The sequence below is a fragment of the Halictus rubicundus genome, chromosome 2 (assembly GCF_050948215.1).
Source record: "Halictus rubicundus isolate RS-2024b chromosome 2, iyHalRubi1_principal, whole genome shotgun sequence".
Taxonomy (NCBI): Eukaryota; Metazoa; Arthropoda; class Insecta; order Hymenoptera; family Halictidae; genus Halictus; species Halictus rubicundus.
The window spans coordinates 22,455,042-22,475,119 of record NC_135150.1 but is presented as its reverse complement, the minus strand read 5'-3'; the positions used below and the strand labels follow the sequence as shown (position 1 = coordinate 22,475,119).

Sequence of the window (20,078 nt, the reverse complement as noted above, 5' to 3'; positions counted from 1 at the left end):
TATAAAATCCACTCGGGCAAACTTTTTTGTTCGGTTGTTAAAAATAATTCATTCAGAACAGATTGTTAAAAATAATTGTTAAGCAGAGTTCCTTAAAAAGATCTTTTATTTGGCGGTCTGTCATTTGAATTACGTTTTGGTCCCACACTTGTTATGAGCTACCGTCGAACAATGATTCGCAACCATAATAAATCAAATTACTTTAGTTTCAAGTTTTCAAAAGAAAAATTCCAACGCAAAAGCTTCCAGAATTTATACAAAATTGTAACTTTCTGTATCAGTTGCAAGAAACTAAACAGAAAGTTCGTTCTTCTTTTTAATAATTTTAATAGACTGAAAATTATACGTTGACATTTTTAAATCTTTCTAATCTTCTTACTATTTCACAAATTCATAAAATCCGCAGTCTAATGTTTGCCTAAACGAGTTGAAGTCGGTGCGCAACTATTACTATTAAATTAATTAACACTAAAGCGTTAAAAGTAACTGATCAATGACGAGATTGAATTTATTTGGATTTTGTGCGGTTCGTATTATAATACATTCTCTACTAAATATATTGATTTAATCATTTCCCACGAAAGCATCTTTCGTTTAGTGATAAATAATCCTACCAGGTATATCGAAATCGAAGCAGCTTGAACCGTGCGTCAAATTTTTCTCTCGTTTCATTGTTCCGGGCGAATCATTTTGTTTTATACCAGCAGTCAGTGATCTGCCATTTTTCTTCGCGGTGTTCGTTGAATTCTTCCGTTTCGTAGATTACCATTGTACTTCCGATATGTAAATACGTTTTGTTATCTTTCGTTCGTAAGAAATCTGATTCGGTTCCCTGTAGAAGACGGTACGCGATAAATACTGTAGAACATGTACATTTAATTAGCACGTCGGAGCAGAGGTGTTGCAACTTGGGAAAGTAATTACTTGGAGAAACTCCGTGGATCAGCACCACTCGATCTAATCGAACGTTTACCCATTGACAGTTCAATACGCATCCTTTTTTCCCGTTCGTTCGTGTGTATTAATTTTTTTACGCAAGTTCAAAATGAGTTCACCCCTATGGACGCAACTGCCCGTTCAATGACGGGTTATCATCGTTTACGCTGTCCTCTCTGTTTAAAGACTGATCTGCTCAGGAAAATCGGAAGGACATCTCGGGCAGCAGGTAAAGTACGAATTATTTCTGAAGGAGTGGACCGAATGCTGTTTAGGTTAGAAACATGTCAAATAACAGCTGATACGATGACTACGTTCGTTTCGTTTGAATTATCGCGTTGACCTCTGTGCCATTTTTATTTTACGTTCATGCGAGAAATATTGGTGTAAAAAAAAGGAGACTAAACGATTCGAACGTTTGAACAGACCATCGTCTGGCCAGAAGAAGAATTTTGAGTCGGGGTTAGGGTGGATCATGCACCCTACAGCTGCACGATCTAATCGAACACCTTTGCAACCACCGATTCCGCCCACATCCACACCGTCCTCCATTCTACATCCGCAGCAGCAACCAATTCTTTATGGGCCCGTCATCAATCCAATGTTAACCCTTCAACCATGCGGGACTGGTCTACATCCATCCTGTATCTATCCCGGAGCGCAACGTAACGCTGGCCCAACCAATCCTGTTTCTTTGCACATACAAGGTGTAAATCCACGTGTTTCACAAGTTCTGCTCATCTCATGATCTCCTTGAAACATCGATTCATTGATTTTAATCGATATCATTCGAAACATGGATAATAGTACAGTGTTTACTCGATACGTGTCCAAAACATGGGTCCAGCCAGGGACATATATTAGGCCTCTAGAGGCCCCAGTTCATGACCCCTCACGGGGTATACCCCGCGGCAGTGGGGATAGTTCTGGAATTTTTATCGGCTAGGCATTTGGGACATATATGGAGCAAACACTGTACTTTTTTAAAAACGGTCACATGATATACGTTTCAATGGGAACAGGTAACGAAACAAGGATAAATATTTTGCTTATCAATACTAACGAAGTTCTCAATCATTGTCACAAATACTGATTGAAAATGTACATAATTAAAGTATGTCCTTAAGTAAATAGACACAAGATATTTTTTACTTCCTTCCAAAAGGAACTTCGTATATAACAGCATATAAAATAGCATTTAATTGAAGGCAACTATTGTTATCAATTCATCCTCAACAGACTTTTTTTACAGTTCTAGTACATTTATTTTCGTTCGCGAATGCACAACATTTCAAAGTGACCTAGTTCGAATTTTTGCATGTAGTAAGTACAATTGATTTTGCATTATTTCCAATACAACCAGATACGATCAAGCAAAACAAGAAAATAAGTAGTAAACTATGAAAACATTACAAGAATTCAAGAATGTTGGTATATTTTGGACTTATTAACATCATTAAATGAAGAAATGCATTGTCATGTTACTTGTGCTCCACACAGTTGACTTGGAACATTTTTATTTTTCATAAATATCCGTAGTCTAACAATGAGAGCACGAATCTGCAAACTACGTCTCTGCACAAACGTCAAAATAACCTGTATTTCTTAAACAATGTTTTCAGTTTTCTAAAATTCTCGTACAAACCACTCCATGAATATAGGCAAAGGAAGCAGATGGGTCCCGAAGAGTAAGCTCGTACGAAATCAGCAATACTGTCATCAGCAGCAGCAACAACAGCAGCAGCAACAGCAGCAGCGCATTCAGCAGCAGTTGTCCTACAACCAGAAGCCCTTGGTCTTATTCGATCAAACGGCGAACAATGCTGCACTTCCGGCGCCGACGGCTTCGTTTTTAGTAGCCTCCACTTACGCGCACGGCTCCTATTCCGGAGATCAGTACAATAATTCCGGCCTAGCCCTGCTGCCACAACCATACTACAAACCACCGGATGTGCAAACCTATTGCTTGCTGCAGGACCAGCAGACCACTCAACAGCAACAACAGCAACAACAACAACAACAACAACCGCAACAACAAGAACCACCGTTGCACGGTCCCTACTACAACATCTCGGCGACGAACACCTACAACCTCCAAACCGTGAACACCCACTCGACCTTTCAGTTTTCGAATCTGGGCCCGTACGCGCCAACAAACTTCAGCAATCAAGTCAGACCCGTCCAGTCGGTGCAAACCGCGCAAATCTTCCCCAAACAACCAGCAAACGTTGCGACAGAGGGTCCGCAAAGAGACAACGTCCCCTCGATCGACGTTCCAACCGTGAAACGCGCCAAGAGCAAGGTTCCCAGCAATACAGTTTGCTGCTGCATCACGCCGATCGCTTCCGAAAGCTACAACGAGTGGCCGTTCCAAACGATAGCCTCTTCAGCGAGCAGCCTGTTCGACGCGAAACCTTCTACCGATGACGCCAGTCAAGAAACAACGGCGACCTCGCTGGAGAAAGTCGGCTCGAACTTGTCGACGAAGACGAAAGAGGAGCATTACTCCGACGAGTCGTCGGCCAGCTTCGATTTCACCATCGAGGCCGAGAAGATGGTGTCGGCACTGTGCAACACCTCCTCGAACGACCTGGCCAGGGAGGAGTCAAAAAACAACAAAACCAATTCAGCGCCTCTGTTCAGCGGGGCTGGTGACACCATTTCGAACAAGAACGCTTGGTTCACCGACTTCTGCAGCAACTACGGCGCCAGCGCGTCGACGGCTATACAAACTGATGGGACACAGTATCCCGAACTGCTAAGGAAGGTCGTCTACTGGGGCTGCTCGGAAGCTGAGACTATCCTGAGCACCAGCTGCAAGGCGAATCCCAGATCAGGATGGCTGAAGAATCTCTCCACTGCCACGAAGACTGCGATCACCAAGTCGTCGACCTGCTTTCCAGTCTTCGCCGGGAATCAGGTCTTCGTCGGTGATCTGATCAACGCTTTGCTGCGCATCAGCAACGGCTGGCTAATACTGGATAATTACCTGAACAAGCAGCACTACCCCAGCCTAGACGAGAAATATGACAAGGAGCTGATCGCCAGCTTCCAGCTCTGGGAGAAGCACACGCACGAGCTGCTCAATCGAATCGTGCAGAGCTTCCTGAAGCTCGGAGAGATCGGTGACGCGGCGAACGTCGAGAAACCGAAATCATTCGGCACCTTTTTTCCAGGTGACGTTTCAGTTTACACGAACTGCGACTTGTTCGATCCATCCTCGGGCACGAACTCGCGCCAGGACTCGGGCAGCAAGAAAAACGGTCAGGACACTCCGTTCAACGTGGCTCAGTCTGTCGGAAGCCTGCGGAGTCCCGACCTCTACAAGCAGGAGAAACAGACGGCCCAGACGGAGTCGAAGCTGCGAAGTAAGTGGACCGTTACTGAGAATCTAGCAGCAATGGACAGCGCGAAATCCGTGCCCGATATGTTCCTAGGACACGCGGAGCCTGGTATTTCGGCGAGCAGCAGGCTCCGACCGCGAGGAAGTTCCTCTTCAGCGAAAACCGACTCGGCCCAGTCCCTGAACGCAGAGTTCTACCACTTGAGGAGCAAAGTACTCACGGGGAACAACCAGGACTACAAACAGTGGGCGTACAAAGAGAAGAAGCAAGAACTCGCGGAGAACAAGGTTCCGCCGCCGGACATGTTTCAAGTCCAGCGACCAGCGAACGAGAACTACGACGGCAATTACACGCAGAAGTGTTTGTCCCGTGTGGAATCGTCGTTCCTGAACCCCTCTATCAGCTTGGAATCGGTATACTTCAGTTCGAACAACGAGCCGGAGAGTTTCGATCCTAATTACACCGTATTCCCCTCGTATCCGGTCGAGTATGTCGACAAGAGCGCGAAGAGTTGCGATCAAGTACAAGGAAAGAAGAGCAACATGGATCTGGTCTACGTGGGCAAGTCGTCGACGAGCCAGCTGGAGCTGGCGACCGTTCCGAAAGACAAGATGACCTTGTTGAGTCAGATAGAGCCAAGCACTCCGGAGAAATCGTCCGAGGAGATGACCGCTAACTTGTCAGCCTGGTTCGCGAGTATAAGGAACTCTGATAGCAGGCAGGTGTCCTTCATGAAACTCGGGGAAGCGAAGACGGGTAACATCGTGCCAAGGATACCGTCGCGTCAGGACATCTCGAAGAACTCGATCGACCTCAGTAATTGCATCAGGCAGCTGCAGATCGACGCAAATCGTCAGTTCCAAACGCTGCAGAACATGCAGAGCATTCAGAGCGCGCCTTGGAACACTTACAACTTGATCAACAATCGCATTCAAGGGCCTGACGAATACGACAGCTCCGAGGACAGTCGAGTGTACATGAAGCCGGGAAGCTACAACGTCCCGAAGAAGAGGCACCAGCGAAGGTCAACGCGTCGCTTGGATAACTCCGTGTCCAGGAACGTGACTGGCGGACGCAACAATCGTAATTACACCAGCAAGGAGAAGGTCTTCTCTGTTCCCGTGTCGTCGATACCTGCGTCGCGAGCTGCCGCGACGACCGTTACCACCAGCGATTCCGTGAATACAGCAGTGAAACTACCGTTCCCAGCGAGTCCCGTTGTTCCACCGCCAGCTTTCTCCCTTGAAAATTCGCCCAGGATTTTGAAACGCTCCGACAAGCTGAATCACACTCAGGACGTCACCTGGAACGCAGCTTGTGCTTCAGCTAAGATTTTGCTGGAGGCTTTGAACGTTAAAGAGGATGACGATGTTAACGACAAAGAAATTGATACCGAAGAGCCTACCGTAGAACAAGAAAGCATCGCCAAAGACAGCGATGTCGATCCTCTGCCGCAATCGGGAGAGAAGTCAGAACAGTTGCACGAGGACATCCCCAAAGAGGTCAAAGAGGATAACGATGGTTGCAGCGGAGCCTCGAGTTATGAGGCTTCAGAGGATGACTCGGGGTCACCCTGGCGTTTGTCCCCTAACACGAGCATCAATGAGACCTTACAGTCATCTGAAAATAAGAATGGTAACACACGTTCGTTTAAAGCAGGCATCATTATTTTTCTATTGTTGTGAAATAAGCGAAGCATTTTTTTTTTTTTTTTAGTAATTTGTACACATTTTGTTTGTTTGTTTTTTTTGTAAATTATACTTGTACACTGCTCAACCTAATAGTTTGTAGTTTTAGTGTTTTTAGTAACGAAAAACTTATTTGTTCATTAGTCTACTTAATATTTTGTGGTTGGAGTCTTTCTACTAATAAAAGAAATATATTTATTAGCGTAAATTATACTTTTGCTCAATAATATTTTGTAAATTTTAAAGATTATTTGAAAACGTTAATACGTAACGTTTAATGATTTTAATACTAGAAGAACGGAAATATTGCTACTAGCAAAGCTCTCAATTAATTAAAGATTGAAATCTTAATTACTTTCTATACAACATTATTTCGTGTACAAAAAGGCTAACTTTTATGTGTAGTTTATTAATTCCCCTTGGCTAATTTTGACGATACATCGAGAATACCGATTCCGTTCCTCCAGTATTAAATTTCGCAATATTCTATGCAGCTGCCCATTAACAGGTTTCAGTAAAGTGAACGTAAAGACGGACTCGTGGTTGATCAGAACCTTGAACAATGCCAGCATGGTGAACAAAAAGCGTCGGAAGAACAGTACCGATCAGCACACCTCAGAATCATCGAACAGTTCAGTGGTAGAGGACGAACAACCTGTTCCTGTCTTATCGTTGGCCACGTCCGCGACGACTGTAACGACAACCATAACGGTGAAGAATCTTCAGCAGATGAGCTACTCCAGGAAAAGTCCGTGCAGCCCTTCGAATGATCAAAAGACTTCGGAGGAGGTGGAGCGCGTTGCAGGAAAAGCCACGTATTCCGAAACAGTGCGACGTTCGACGCCTATGAGCACCTCGCAATCGGAGAAAAAGGAATTTGGCAAAAAGAGTAAATTGAGTGTCCCGAGTTCGACTGGAACGAACAGTGCCATCGCGCCGATTTCCGGGCGTAGGTGTCAGAGAAAGGAGTTCGAGAAATCGTATTATCTCCTGCACAATCGATCGCGCAAATGTTCCGGGAAAAAGCTGACGAAAAGTTACGAAAGCAGTGAGCCCCAGATGGAGGAGATAACCAGCACGAGATCCAAAAGCACGAGAAACGAGACGATGAAGGAACCGATCAAGGAAACCGCGTTCGCGTCCGCGGCATCGCCACAGTCCGCGATCGCAGCGAAGCATGGGAAGAAAAAGGAATATATCGGGTGCATCGAGTTTTTAGATGGGAAATTCGGAGGAAAAGCCAGCGATCGAGGCTGGTCCGTGTGGTACAGCTCGAAAAGAAAGCAAAGTCTCAGTCCTCTGGCGCTGAGCAAGCTGGAAACGATTCATCAGACGGTCTGGCAAATGGAGGAAGCGGAGGTCTTCAAGTACCCGTCTTCCGGGGACAACGGCGGCAGTGAATCCTCTACGTACACAGTTAGATTCTTTGACAAGATTATTTTACCGTAGACATCGCAGCGTAGTAATTGTAAAACACTATTGTAGATCGAAGACTACTGTAAGGTCATCAAGAGCCCGTTGTTTCTTGAAACGGTTGAGTACAAGCTGAAGAACCGTGTCTATCACAAGGTGGAACATGCGGTCCGGGACTTTCGTCGTATCGTCTACAATTCCAAGTTGTATCACAAGGTTCGTAGTAGCTTACTTGTTATTACGTGAATGTTTCAATTAAGTATTATATTGTTTTATTCTTTCTACTATATACAATGAGGTCTGCCTGTCGATCGACTTGGATACAGTGACTCTCATATTTGTTTAACTCTCGGACTCCTGCGAGTTCTAGGCCTATGCCGGAGTCGTTTCTGACCCACGCCAATACAGTGAATTCTCGATATATGTCAACAACACGGGTCTTGCCAGCGTCGTTTATCGTCCAGGAGACATACCCGAGCAGTGTTATGTTTACAAACCTTGACGTCCGAAGCCTCTCGAGCTTCGGCCCCTCACGGGGTATGCCCCGCGGTGGTGTGGGTAGTTCCAGTGACCTTTAAACGTGAGGCTTGCAGTGACTTATGTATATCGGGAATTCACTGTATGTACATATATGTTGGTAAATATATACATAAAATCCCGTAATTATCGTCTTGGAACAAATTATTTCTTGAGACAAATATGTGAATTGCTGTCGCAGTAAAAATATTGCACGGATAAGAGATTTTCAATGGAATCTTTGAAATCTATAATGTGTCGACAACAACAAACTGATCGTTCGAGAAAATGTAAAAAATTATCTCGCGCTAACAGAATGATCATGTGATTGCAGAATGACCACGATCGTGTGAAAACGATCGAGGCGTTATCGAAAAGACTCGAAGAGCTGTTCGAAGAACATTTTGCCAGTTGGGACTTCGACAATATCAGTGGCAGTCCAAGAGAAGTTTCGCCGGTGTCTCATCGTTTTAAGTTGACCGGGAAAAAGACAGTGACCGGACGTTATGGTAATTCGAAGAGAAGCCCGTCTTCCTCGGTCGCAGAGAACGTTTGATTCCGCAGCTGGACTTTGTGTGAATTATTGTGCCCGTAATTCATGGTGACATCTTCTTTACATTGCTATTAGACTGAAAAACAGGCAACCAATTCATTTGAATTCATTACGAATTCGACGGAGACAACGTTCGGTATACCCGCAACTCCTGTGAGAGTAATAACATGTTCTAGTCACGTCTCAGTTCATATAGTTATTATCATAAGCGTTCTACGAGTTCCCTTTCGCAAAGCAACTTGCTTCTTCGTTTACACTTAAGGACCGCAAAAGCTTAGTCTTTCGCTACGTCGAAACTAAAGTATATTCGTAAGAGTGACCGAAACTTAATGAAAAGAACAATACTATTTTATATCGTTCACATCAAACAACAAGAAACGCTAATACTAACTCGAAAGCATATAGTTACTCTTAAAATATTTGTTAAACCAGAAAAGAAAATGCGAGCTATTCAAATACATACAGGTGAAGCGATTTGTCATGTGTGACGTAATGTATGTGACGAGACTGCGGATCTTTATGCAAATCCTCATTTTCATACATAATTTTATGAAAAATAAAATAAGGGATGAATTTCTTCGATCGATTAGAAGACTTATCGTGGAGACAAATAAAACAAAAATGTTATCCGTTTTTATTAATACACACGTTTCCTTGTACTTTAGAAATTCACATATGCCATAAATGTGTAAAGATCTGCAGTCTGTGTACGACGCTCAAGTAACTAGCAATGAAAGAAATATAAATGTAATATTAAATTGTAATGTTAAACGGATAAAGAATTTACGGAATAAAAAGACTGAAGAAATTGAAAGTCCCGCCTTACCGTCGCGAGGATACGGAGCATGCGCGGTGCGTAAAGCGAAGTTATTACGCATCTAGCATGGAAGTGTCAGTTGACGATGCGAAGTAGCGTATATGCACGTATAGATTATATGTAGTAATGTCAAACGCCGAGGAGCAAACGGAAAGATGGCGGTCGGGCCGTAATTTCGCGATGCATGGGATATAGTTTATAAATGGGGTGTCTCGCGTTCCCAAGGGATTTATCGAAGTCATAATATTTATCGTGCGATGTGACTACGCCGATCCAGGCCGCCTCTCGAAGCAAATCGTGTCAAGAGCGAGGGAACAACGTAAGAGAGGGAGAAGAAGGGAAAAGAGAGAAAGAGAACGGACATCCACTTTATACGTAACGAGTGTTGAAGCGGTTCATTGCTCCGCTCTAACTTGTCTCCAAGATGGATTGGGACACGATCACGATGGCGAACCTTCATCTGACGATCACCGAGCACCAGTACTATGAAGACATTTTCAGTTATTGTTGCGAAAACACTGACAGCGAGAGTGTGCCGGTGATCAAAGTCGCCGAGCTGCTACGCTCGGCGAATATGCCAGGACTTGTCACGATGAAGGTAAATCACATCTACTTTTTTATGCTCGGCTTGTCAGCTATTGGTTTTCTGTCATCCACGCGAGCTAAACACCGAGACCCTTAAGCGACGATTAATTATCACAAGGTGGTCGTCCGATGTGCCATAATGTGTCATGATGTCGGCAAATTCTGGAAACTCGAGAAGGTTAGGTTATAACAGGGATCATAAGCGAATTATTTATATTATCGTTTAATTACGACTTGAACCCGCATCTCCTTTGTGTCTCTGAACGCATTGCGAAGCGAATGTCAAGCATTTCGATGATCATTCGTCACGCATTGCTGGCACGAACACGCAATATTAATTAACATGTATGATTGAAAAATTGATTAGTCGTTTTATTGCTCTCGAAGGTTGGGGTCATTTTTGAAAATGGGTCTACATGCGAACCGCATAAATATTATCACGACACTAGACGTCTTGAAGAATTAGTCAATGTTTGGTATTATTTACATCATGAGGGAGATATTCATAAGTACAGTAAAGTTCAAATTACAATTTTCTTGATGTCAAATCTTGTATTGATTATTGCTAGCAAATAATAGGACATTTATAAATATAGTGTGATTTATAGTTTTAACATCTTCGTAATATTACAGATTCAAATTAAGATAGAAGTTCTTGTCAATCCATAATATTTGTAACAAAATTTAGAATCTTTATGCTTTTTAGATATTGGATATTTGCTTTGGAACCAAAGCACCATGTATCGCAACACATCTCGGAAAGAAACAATTTTATGGGTTATTAAAACTTGTGGCAGCTCACCAAGCAGGATTTAATATCCGCAAAGACTTAATTACCATGCCTTTGGATGTCATAACTCTGCCAAAATTTACTTGGCCGACGTCGGGAGATGAAGATGACAGAAGAAGTTCAGATTCTAATAGAGCTGTGAAAGGTCGGCATGCTCCTGAAAGTACTACAGAAAGCGAAAGCGAAGCAGAATCTCCGAGGGAAACAGGCGGTAGTACTGATTCACCGACCCCTACGAACAGCGTAATACAAGATAGAAGTAATGATATAGGTGGTAAACCGATATTGGACTCTGTGTCCGATGATTGGCAAGGATTATCCGAAGAGTTAAGGCAATTATTAGGAACAGAAGAAGAAAGTTCAGAACGTCATAGCAGTGACGAAGCTGATGCTGACGGAGAATGCTCAGAATTCCCACCAGAAGTATGGATAATCACTGATGAGCAATGCGAATATTACACCAATCAATTTTCACAGCTACAATTAGATCCCGATGGACTTCTACATGGTCATATCGCCAAAACATTTTTTCAAAAGTCTGGCCTTCCTTTCCCAGAACTTAGTCGCATTTGGCGACTGGCCGATATAACCAGAGATGGGGCATTGAGTTTAGAAGAATTCCTTGTAGCTATGCATTTGGTTGTATTACGAAGAAATCATGTGCCTCTACCCAATGTATTACCTTTACCTTTATTGAATCCACTGTTTAGGCAAAAGACTGAACGGCCACCGATTCCATCGAATACAACTACTCAGAAAACTGTATCTAATACCACTAAAACCACTTTCGAGAAAAGAAGATTCAGAGAATGGACGAAGTTTGTAGATTCGCCGACTGGAACTAGTAGTTCTCTTACCATACCAGGTTTGCAATTAGTGAATTTCGATTTCCAAAAGTCCGACGTTGAAAAGGATCCAAAAATTTTACATCCTGTACCATTACGCTTAACACCTGAGGCAGCTATCCTCGCATCTGGAGCAAACGGTAATAGTAATAGTTGCACTACACTGGGAGATGACGATCTCCAACATACTGCAACAGCAATACTCCAACGACCTTTAATAAAAAAACCATCCGCCCCTAACGAAGAAGGTATCATTGTAACTCCAAAGAAGGAACCGCCGCCTCCACCACCGCCCAGGCCATATAGAACACACGCAAGAAGCTCTAGTCTTGATCTTAATAAATTAGGTATATGTTGCTACCAATTCTCTGCAATACTTTTCATCCATGGCTGTGAAAGCAAAGTTTTATGCTTCAAACTGTGCACATTCTTGTAGGGAAAAATGGTCAAAATTTCCTTGGAGCACCTCCATTAATACCGCCTAGAATCTCACCTGGAATTGTAAGTACCCTTGTCTGATTTGAAACTGTTTGACTATTCTAAGATTATAGGCTTACATAATTAAGATTATAGGTTTACATATTAATTATGTTTAATTAAGCTGCTTTTTCGATGGATCTGCGCAGTAGATATTTTCTATACATATAATTATATGATTTTGTGGATTCTGAATGTTGCAAAGCATAGGCAAAATTCGTTATTATAAACAGAAATTTGTTATATATCTCTACTACAGACTTCACCTCGAAAGTTGGTTGGGCAAAAGAGTGAGGGAGAGGGACAAAAAAGTTTAAGTGATAATCAAAATTTTGTCGCTGATTTTTCTCACTTTTCCCCAAAGAGCGAACTACCTGAAAATCCACCTTTGGAAACCATTACTCCTCAGCCACAACAATTTACTGGTGTTTGTGGTGCATTCCATATTTATAGAAAACCAAGTCCGAGTAAGTTTTTCTATTTCTCTCGTCGATTTTCGAAATTCTTTTGTAAATGAAACATTACCGTTCCAGAACGGGATGGAGGCGACGAAGACACCCCCAAGGACGAAGTGGAAGAATCAAAAAAGCTAACGCTACAAGAGTTGCGGGAGAAGAACGCGGAGTTGCGATTAGTCTGTGAGGAATTAACACGGGAGTTAGCTAGCGCGCTCCAGGAACGTATAAACCTTCGTGCAAAACTTTTACTTTTAACATGATGGAATATGTTACCATTCGTGAACGCTCCAACCTGTGAGATATCGATTTTTCCCAAATTCACCGTAAACTCATGTATTTGATACATCATTCTAGTCTAGAATTTTTTCCTTTCTCAATGAAGTCTCGTGTACTCATAATCATTAGCGTAACCAAAACGTTAAAATTGCGAAACAAGTATCAATAGAAATTGTATGAAATCTATGCAGAGAGTAAGCTGTTCGATTTATTTTCTTCGCTGTTACTTGGTGTTTTAAGAATCAGTTGCCCTTTGATCGTGTATTTATGTAACTTTAAGCCTTTGGCGGTTGTAACGCATTTAAATATCGTCATTTAATAAGTCGACATTACTTTAAGACTGACGATACGTTCAGTGAATGGATACGTTCAGTGATGACATATGAATTATAATTTCGATTCACATCGCTACCATTTTTAAACGAAAATATAAGATGAACTTATTAGATATTTTTTTATTCGTTTTATTTGTCAGTAGTATTTAAGTAAAGTATGTACTACCGATGAACGAGGTATTTAAAACGTACTGTTTAACGCATCTGAATGTAAATCGTGTTTTTACGAAATATTACCTACTGTTGATCTAATTATCTCCACTATACTGCTGTAGGTAAATTTAACAACTGCCAGAGGGTTAATACCGTAGTGATATACAGGATGGTTTACGCAACTAGGAGAAGCTATATTTTCTTTATTGTGAGTAGAAAAATATTTTTTGAAAAAAATGAATGGCTCAAAGAGGTTCTACACTTTCAGGATCATATTGTTTCGTAAGGGTGATAATATGTATGCACTTTAGACTAGAGTTACTTTTTACAATGAAAACGTTTCTCTTTCTTGTATGCATCAAATACTTGCATACGTAGAAAAACATTATGTTATAATGTTAAAAAATTAAATTTTCACTTTTTATTCATTGTTTTGGTATTGATTTCGAAATGCAAAAACTGTGAACGCAAAAGATATACGTTCGCACTAGAAAAATTGATACAACTGTACAGATACATATGTGTTATTACACTTCGGAACCACTGTGGCGTTCAAAATATAGTCCCTTTTAAAATAGTTATCTTTTTCCAAAAATATTTTTTTAATTACAATTCGTGAGACTTGTTCCAGTTGCGCGAATATATTAATAAGATAATTACAAATATTTATGTTGCAGCTTCATTAAAGAAGCTGAAGTTTTATAATGAAAATTTATAGTGAAATTTCTGAATACTGAAGTAAGATTTTTCACGGTTACGCTATTATCCGTTTTGTCCTTTCTCACCAGCAATTCCAGTGTGCATTATTAGGAGCGCAAGTACAAGTATTGTAGCAACATCTGCCACTCTTTAACATTCGAATGTTACAGCATTTTAACGTTTAAATCATTTTGAGATCTTATATTTTTTATGCATAGTATTGTGCTGAATTGCTAAACTAATAGTTCTTTGTATGTATATAAGAGTCTTTGAAAAGTTGAATGTTTACATCGAGCAGTGGTGAACGCTTGGTGATTATTGTAAACTGCAAAATTATTATAGAAACATATTGTAAAAAAAAATGAGCGATAGATGTTTATTGTTTACGATGATAAAATGAAACTGTATTTTCGTAACACTGTACAATCAAATTTTTCACAGCATGGCATATAGTTGAGAATCGGTATTCCTGAAAAAAAGTGTTACAACGTATTTCGTTTCGTGATAGTAGTTGTATATAGTCAATAGAGTTTAGAGCAAGGAATGAGAGAAAATGAAGTCTGCAGGAACAGAACATTCAGAGAATAAATATACTTTGAAAAAATGTTAATATCCTAACTCAATTTGTTGTTCTAATTTTGTTTCACTTTACATATTATTTAACGTACCACTTTCGATTTTAATACGAAATGTCACAGGAAATGTCTATAGGATTCACTACATTGCTTACAAGGATCGTCTAAATGTTTTATGACTACAATGTTTATGAACCTATTGTTATTTGACAGATCATTGTAACCAGTACTGATTTAGTGCTACTAGCAGAAGTTACTGTAACAAATAATTCCTTGTGCCATACAATACGATATTTTATTATTAATATTATAGCCACCGATCGATGGCTAAAAAAAATAACACTGTCCTCTGGTTAAAAGCTATTTAAAGATAAATGTTTCATTCAAGAATTATACAAAAAAAAATCTTTTTGTAAGCGCATAGGCATTATGTAAAAGTTATATGAAATCGTTATTTACTCGTTCTCTTTATTAGTGTAATCCTGTAAAAATGTAACTATATACAGAAAAGTGAATATTTGGAGAATAAACAACCTCTTAGTTTCATAACAATTTTTATTGGTGTCAATGAATGATAAATATTGATGTTACAGAAAGAAATCGTAAATAATTTGATATCCTTCGTGCGAATGTTGAATGAATGACTGATATAAATCATTTAAAAGTAACATACATTATCTAAGTAATACGACACAAGAATACAATAATTTACGTTACATACTGATTCTGTACTTTCCAAGCATGCATATTATATTTCCAACTATACTTTTACATTATTAACGGATGAGTCCGCAAACGCTAATTGGACATTCGAATTACTCAATGCTTTCGACATCAAAGTCAATTTTATTTTGTACTTAATTTTTCGGGTGGATTTGTATTACTTGTGTAGGAAGAAATGTATGCTAAAGTACAGTTTTGTTTTACATTTTCAATTTCTGCTTGAAAACGCTAATGGCTAGTCATAACGTTATTTAATCTGAATTATTCATACAACAACGATATGCTCGTATGATATAACATATCATACAAAAACACGTTTCAAAGTATTACAGATGGACATACGAAAATCGATTTTAGTTATCTTTCGTCTGGATGTACTTAATCAAATCGACTACACGGTTAGAGTAACCGAATTCGTTGTCGTACCACGAAATCAGTTTGACGAAGTTATCGTTCAATGAAATACCAGCTTTAGCATCGAAAATACTGGAGTGGTTATCACCAATGAAATCGGATGAAACAACTTCTTCCTCTGTGTAACCAAGGATTCCTTTCATAGGACCTTCAGCAGCTTCCTTAACCTTAGCCTTGATGGCGTCGTAGGTTGCGGGTTTGGCGAGTCTGACCGTCAAATCAACAACGGACACGTTGTGTACTGGTACACGGAAAGCCATACCAGTCAGCTTTCCATTCAAAGCTGGAATGACTTTGCCAACAGCTTTAGCTGCACCAGTTGCAGCGGGAATAATGTTTTGAGCAGCACCACGTCCATCTCGCCACAACTATTACGTAATTTCAAAAATTGCATTAATAATAAATGGTAATAATCATAACACTGAAAGGAAATCGTATAATAAAGTTTTATATACCTTGCCAGATGGTCCATCAACAGTTTTTTGGGTAGCAGTAATGGCATGCACAGTAGTCATAAGACCTTCAACAATTTCAAAGTTGTCATGTATGACCTTAGCGAGAGGAGCCAAGCAGTTGGTTGTGCAAGAAGCATTGGAAATGACTTTGGCGGATGGGTCATAAGCATCCAAGTTGACACCAACAACAAACATAGGTGCATCAGCTGATGGTGCAGAAATGATAACCTTCTTTGCACCACCTTCCAAGTGAGCCTATACAAATGAACAAGACAGTTTATATAAATAACTTATATCTTAATTTTCTGATGATATTTGAATACATGGGTCTTTATGTACCGAAGCCTTGTCTATGGTTGTGAAGACACCAGTGGACTCAACAACATATTCAGCACCAGCTTTCGCCCATGGAATAGCTTTTGGTTCGCGTTCGCTGAACACGGCGATCTTATTGCCGTTAACAACTAAGCAGCCATCTTCAGCTTTGACTTCTCCCTTAAATCTACCGTGGGTGGAGTCATATTTGAACATGTACACCATGTAATCCAGACCAATGAACGGGTCGTTAACGGCAACAACCTATCACATTTGCAACAGTTCATAATTAGGTTAATGAAAAATGGTAAAACAAGGGATTAGTTTCTTTTTTTTTTAATGATTTTTTAATTACCTGGGCTCCGCGCTCGATAGAGGCCCTGAGCACGAGACGGCCGATACGGCCAAATCCGTTGATTCCGATTTTACTCATGGTGCTTTCTGAACAACTGGAAAATAAAGCAGATAGTTTTGGATACCATATTCTGAAATCGGCAGATACGCATCGATTCTGATTAATAAATTTTCTTGCTGTTGACAGAAATGACCGTTGAAAAAATATTGAAGTTAATTTCATAGCGATCGATGTTCTTCTTTTCAAATAAGGTTATTTTTTCGATCTATATTTCACATTCGCAACGTGTATTAGGTTTATGTTTCATTCATTAATAAAGGAAATTAAGTTGAATACGCGCGATAACTTTTTTCATTTATGATACATTAATCTATGGTAATTAGAGTTGTGTTTTGTTGTATTGAATCGAAAACTGTATGCTGATTGCAATTAATTAATAAAATGTTAAATGTATTCAAATTTTATTTTAATAATAGATGAAAGATGAAAAAACTTAGTAGTTCGTGTTAGAAGGTCATTCAAGGTCAGAAAGTCTAACAGATAGGCGTCTCTGAACTTGTCCTTGAGAATAAACGTGACCTTTTTCACGTACACGTACATCTCCATACGAGTTCGATTAATAAAACCATTAATTTAAAAGAAATTATAGAGAGTGTTTATTGGAAATTGCAATTGCATTGAAATCTCAGATATATGTAATATGACGTAACATTGACCATACAAATGACAGTCACACGATAAACTATACAGCTGTATGCTGCAATGATTTTGATCTTCACATTTAGGTTTTTTCAGGTTCAAAATTTGTTTATTATAATCGATACCATATCTCACACAGATACTAATTTCATATAGAAGCTATTTTACGAGCGGAACTGGTTATTTTCGAAATACAAAGTGAAGACTTTCTTGACTGCAACTTGCGAAAGTAACAATTTTTAACTGATAATGTACGGCAAAACCTTTCATTTCGGTATTATTTTTCTTGGAATATTAATAGGAACATAATAATCGATAATCTCTGACATCTGAAACAACTAATATCGATTTCTAGATTTCGTCTATTAATCTTTCTGAAGTATCGTAAATATTGTAGGAAATTCGTTTGCAATTGTTAATGTAACAATCTTTCTAGCATAGTAGATTAGTTCAAAAGATAATGCGAAATGAGTCTCCCAGCTCAGCAGAAAGATTCCGGTCTAGACACAGATTTGGACGTGGATTCTATTTCTCCACGCCACGTTTCTCGAAACTTCCACGACGAATGTTACATCCACTGATGGATTATTCAAGGAAGATACCTATTTTCAGTAATGTCACTTCAGCCGGTACTGATACAATGTACTTGCATGCACATACTATGCTATTCCAAATATAATACCGGAATGCAGCAACGTTCCTTCTTTGTTCTCAATGGAGATCGAGTCGATAAGCGAAGCGGTTAATAAATGTAACAATTTGGTAAAACGAAGCATATAGAACCGGTTAAAAAATGTATGCACTCCGAAATTAAAATTAAAATAAAGTCAATTGGAGTGAAGCCGAAAAATCGTGATATACTTACGTGAAAAACGTACCACACGCTGCGATTACCACAGAAATAGTGTCATTTGAAGGGCAGAAAACGGTAATATAACCGGCATTCGTTTAGGTGTATGCGCCGTAGTCACTATGTTGTTTCGTGCATCATCGGGTACATTCGGGTCACGTGAACGCATAGCCTTATCGACGTATTTATAAACCGCTAAACTCAAATCCCATTTTTTTTTAAGATGGAGATAAAATAAGCCGTTTAGATTAACAATAATAAAAGAGTATAAATGATTTTAAAATATCGATATGAAATACAAAAATATAATAATCATAAATACTTTATAAATGCTTTGGTATATAATTATATAATACTGTATACCAAAAATGTTGTACTTCCTTGAAAGAAATGATTTCTGGGGTCACTTTTTCCTTTCCGAAAATGTTTTCCGCGACTTTGTTAAGAAGTTATTAACGAAAAACACGGACCAATCAGAGTGCGACTACAACGGACAGTTTCCGGCTCGGTCAATGCCAACGCCAAGCTTAGTTGAAGCCGCACTCTGATTAGTCCGTGTTTTTCGTTAATAACTCCGTAACTAAATTGCGGAGAACAGTTTCGCAAAGGAAAAAATTACTACAAGTGACTTCAGGAATTATTCCTATCATGGAAGTATAATATTTTTGAACCTTATATACAGTTGCATATTTTACTTAAATGCTCAATCACATGTTACATATGTATAATAATAGCTGTAATATTAATGCATTTATTAGGTACCAAAAAAGAAATGTTATACTCAATCTTTAGTTTGAAGATGATAGTAATGAATTTAAATATAATTTCTCATGATAAAGTTTAACAGTTGATGTTTCACTTTCTTAACTTAGATTTTTGAATTTGTCCTTTTAGTTACTAACTTTCACGTTGTAATTTAAAAATATTTAATATTGAATGAATAGCGTGGACAGAAATCGAGCGTTTGAATATTCGCGCCATATGCATGTGACACTGAAACGAGTGTTCGAAAAACTCCCTAGGATCTTGACAAAAATTTCCCTAACATAAGACTTCTATAGGGATATTAAGTCTATGCTGCGTGCAGATTAGTATGTAATTGTTTGAACTAGATGGAGCTACTGTCTACTTGAAATTGGAGTTCTGTATCGAGTGAGAAAATAGAGGGAAATTTTGAATAACCCATTTAATGAAGCTAATCAAATTACATCCAAAAGTTGGCTCAACACGGTTCATGACATTTATTTTTGTTTTCTGCATGTGAAAGCGTTAACACAAGTTTATAAAAAATGAATTGTGTATAAGAACCCGTAATCTCTTAATAACTAAGCGACCATCGTTGCCGTGTAACAATGTTTTCATTTATCACTTTTGCGATTTGTTTTCTAAGATATGATATCATTTAATAAATTCGTACATGAAACACTGATATCTTTGGCTTGAAATGCTATAGAAAGTATCTTCCCAAAGCATCGGCGGCTATACACCGTTTCTATATGAAATGTTTACAATTGTAATGTCGATAATATTTCAAAGAAGCCACTGAAATAATTGGCTGAAAATTTAGAAAATGTTAATAGGATATCTTCAAAGACGTTTTATTTACCTGGAGCTTTTTTATAACGACATTTACAAAGTGGTCACCTTGAAAGCTGAGATTATAGAAAAACATGAACCAAATAAAAAATGTATAACAGAAAATCTTAAAAATGTTAGAACTATGTAACACTTTTCAATAAATGGGCTGACCTCCGTCTAATAGGAGAACACAAAGCAAATAAAAAATCTGTAACACGAAAAATATTAA

General features: G+C 39.3%; 3 protein-coding genes across 4 annotated transcripts; 2 read left to right on the top strand and 1 right to left on the bottom strand.

The window, feature by feature from the left end:
• The first annotated feature begins 1,411 nt into the window (after positions 1-1,411).
• On the top strand, positions 1,412-8,950 carry LOC143362759 (uncharacterized). The gene is made up of 6 exons (XM_076803191.1): positions 1,412-1,643; positions 2,598-5,915; positions 6,477-7,046; positions 7,125-7,384; positions 7,454-7,597; positions 8,232-8,950. Exons 1-6 carry the CDS (start codon positions 1,412-1,414, stop codon positions 8,451-8,453), a joined length of 4,746 nt encoding a protein of 1,581 aa, XP_076659306.1. The 3' UTR covers positions 8,454-8,950.
• A 412-nt stretch (positions 8,951-9,362) lies between these two features.
• Reps (RALBP1 associated Eps domain containing) lies at positions 9,363-15,484 on the top strand. Of its 2 annotated transcripts, none has more exons than XM_076805983.1 (5): positions 9,363-9,865; positions 10,559-11,834; positions 11,924-11,988; positions 12,329-12,431; positions 12,498-15,484. In XM_076805983.1, exons 1-5 carry the CDS (start codon positions 9,692-9,694, stop codon positions 12,680-12,682), a joined length of 1,803 nt encoding a protein of 600 aa, XP_076662098.1. In that variant the 5' UTR covers positions 9,363-9,691; the 3' UTR covers positions 12,683-15,484. The 2 variants fall into 2 exon arrangements, with proteins under 2 accessions (XP_076662098.1, XP_076662097.1); XM_076805982.1 differs by having other exon boundaries at positions 9,364-9,865; positions 12,224-12,431.
• On the bottom strand, positions 14,998-18,441 carry LOC143365632 (glyceraldehyde-3-phosphate dehydrogenase 1). The gene is made up of 5 exons (XM_076805984.1): positions 18,287-18,441; positions 16,723-16,816; positions 16,392-16,631; positions 16,053-16,307; positions 14,998-15,965 (listed from the first exon to the last, which is right to left on the bottom strand). Exons 2-5 carry the CDS (start codon positions 16,798-16,800, stop codon positions 15,537-15,539), a joined length of 1,002 nt encoding a protein of 333 aa, XP_076662099.1. The 5' UTR covers positions 16,801-16,816; positions 18,287-18,441; the 3' UTR covers positions 14,998-15,536.
• Positions 18,442-20,078: the final 1,637 nt, after the last annotated feature.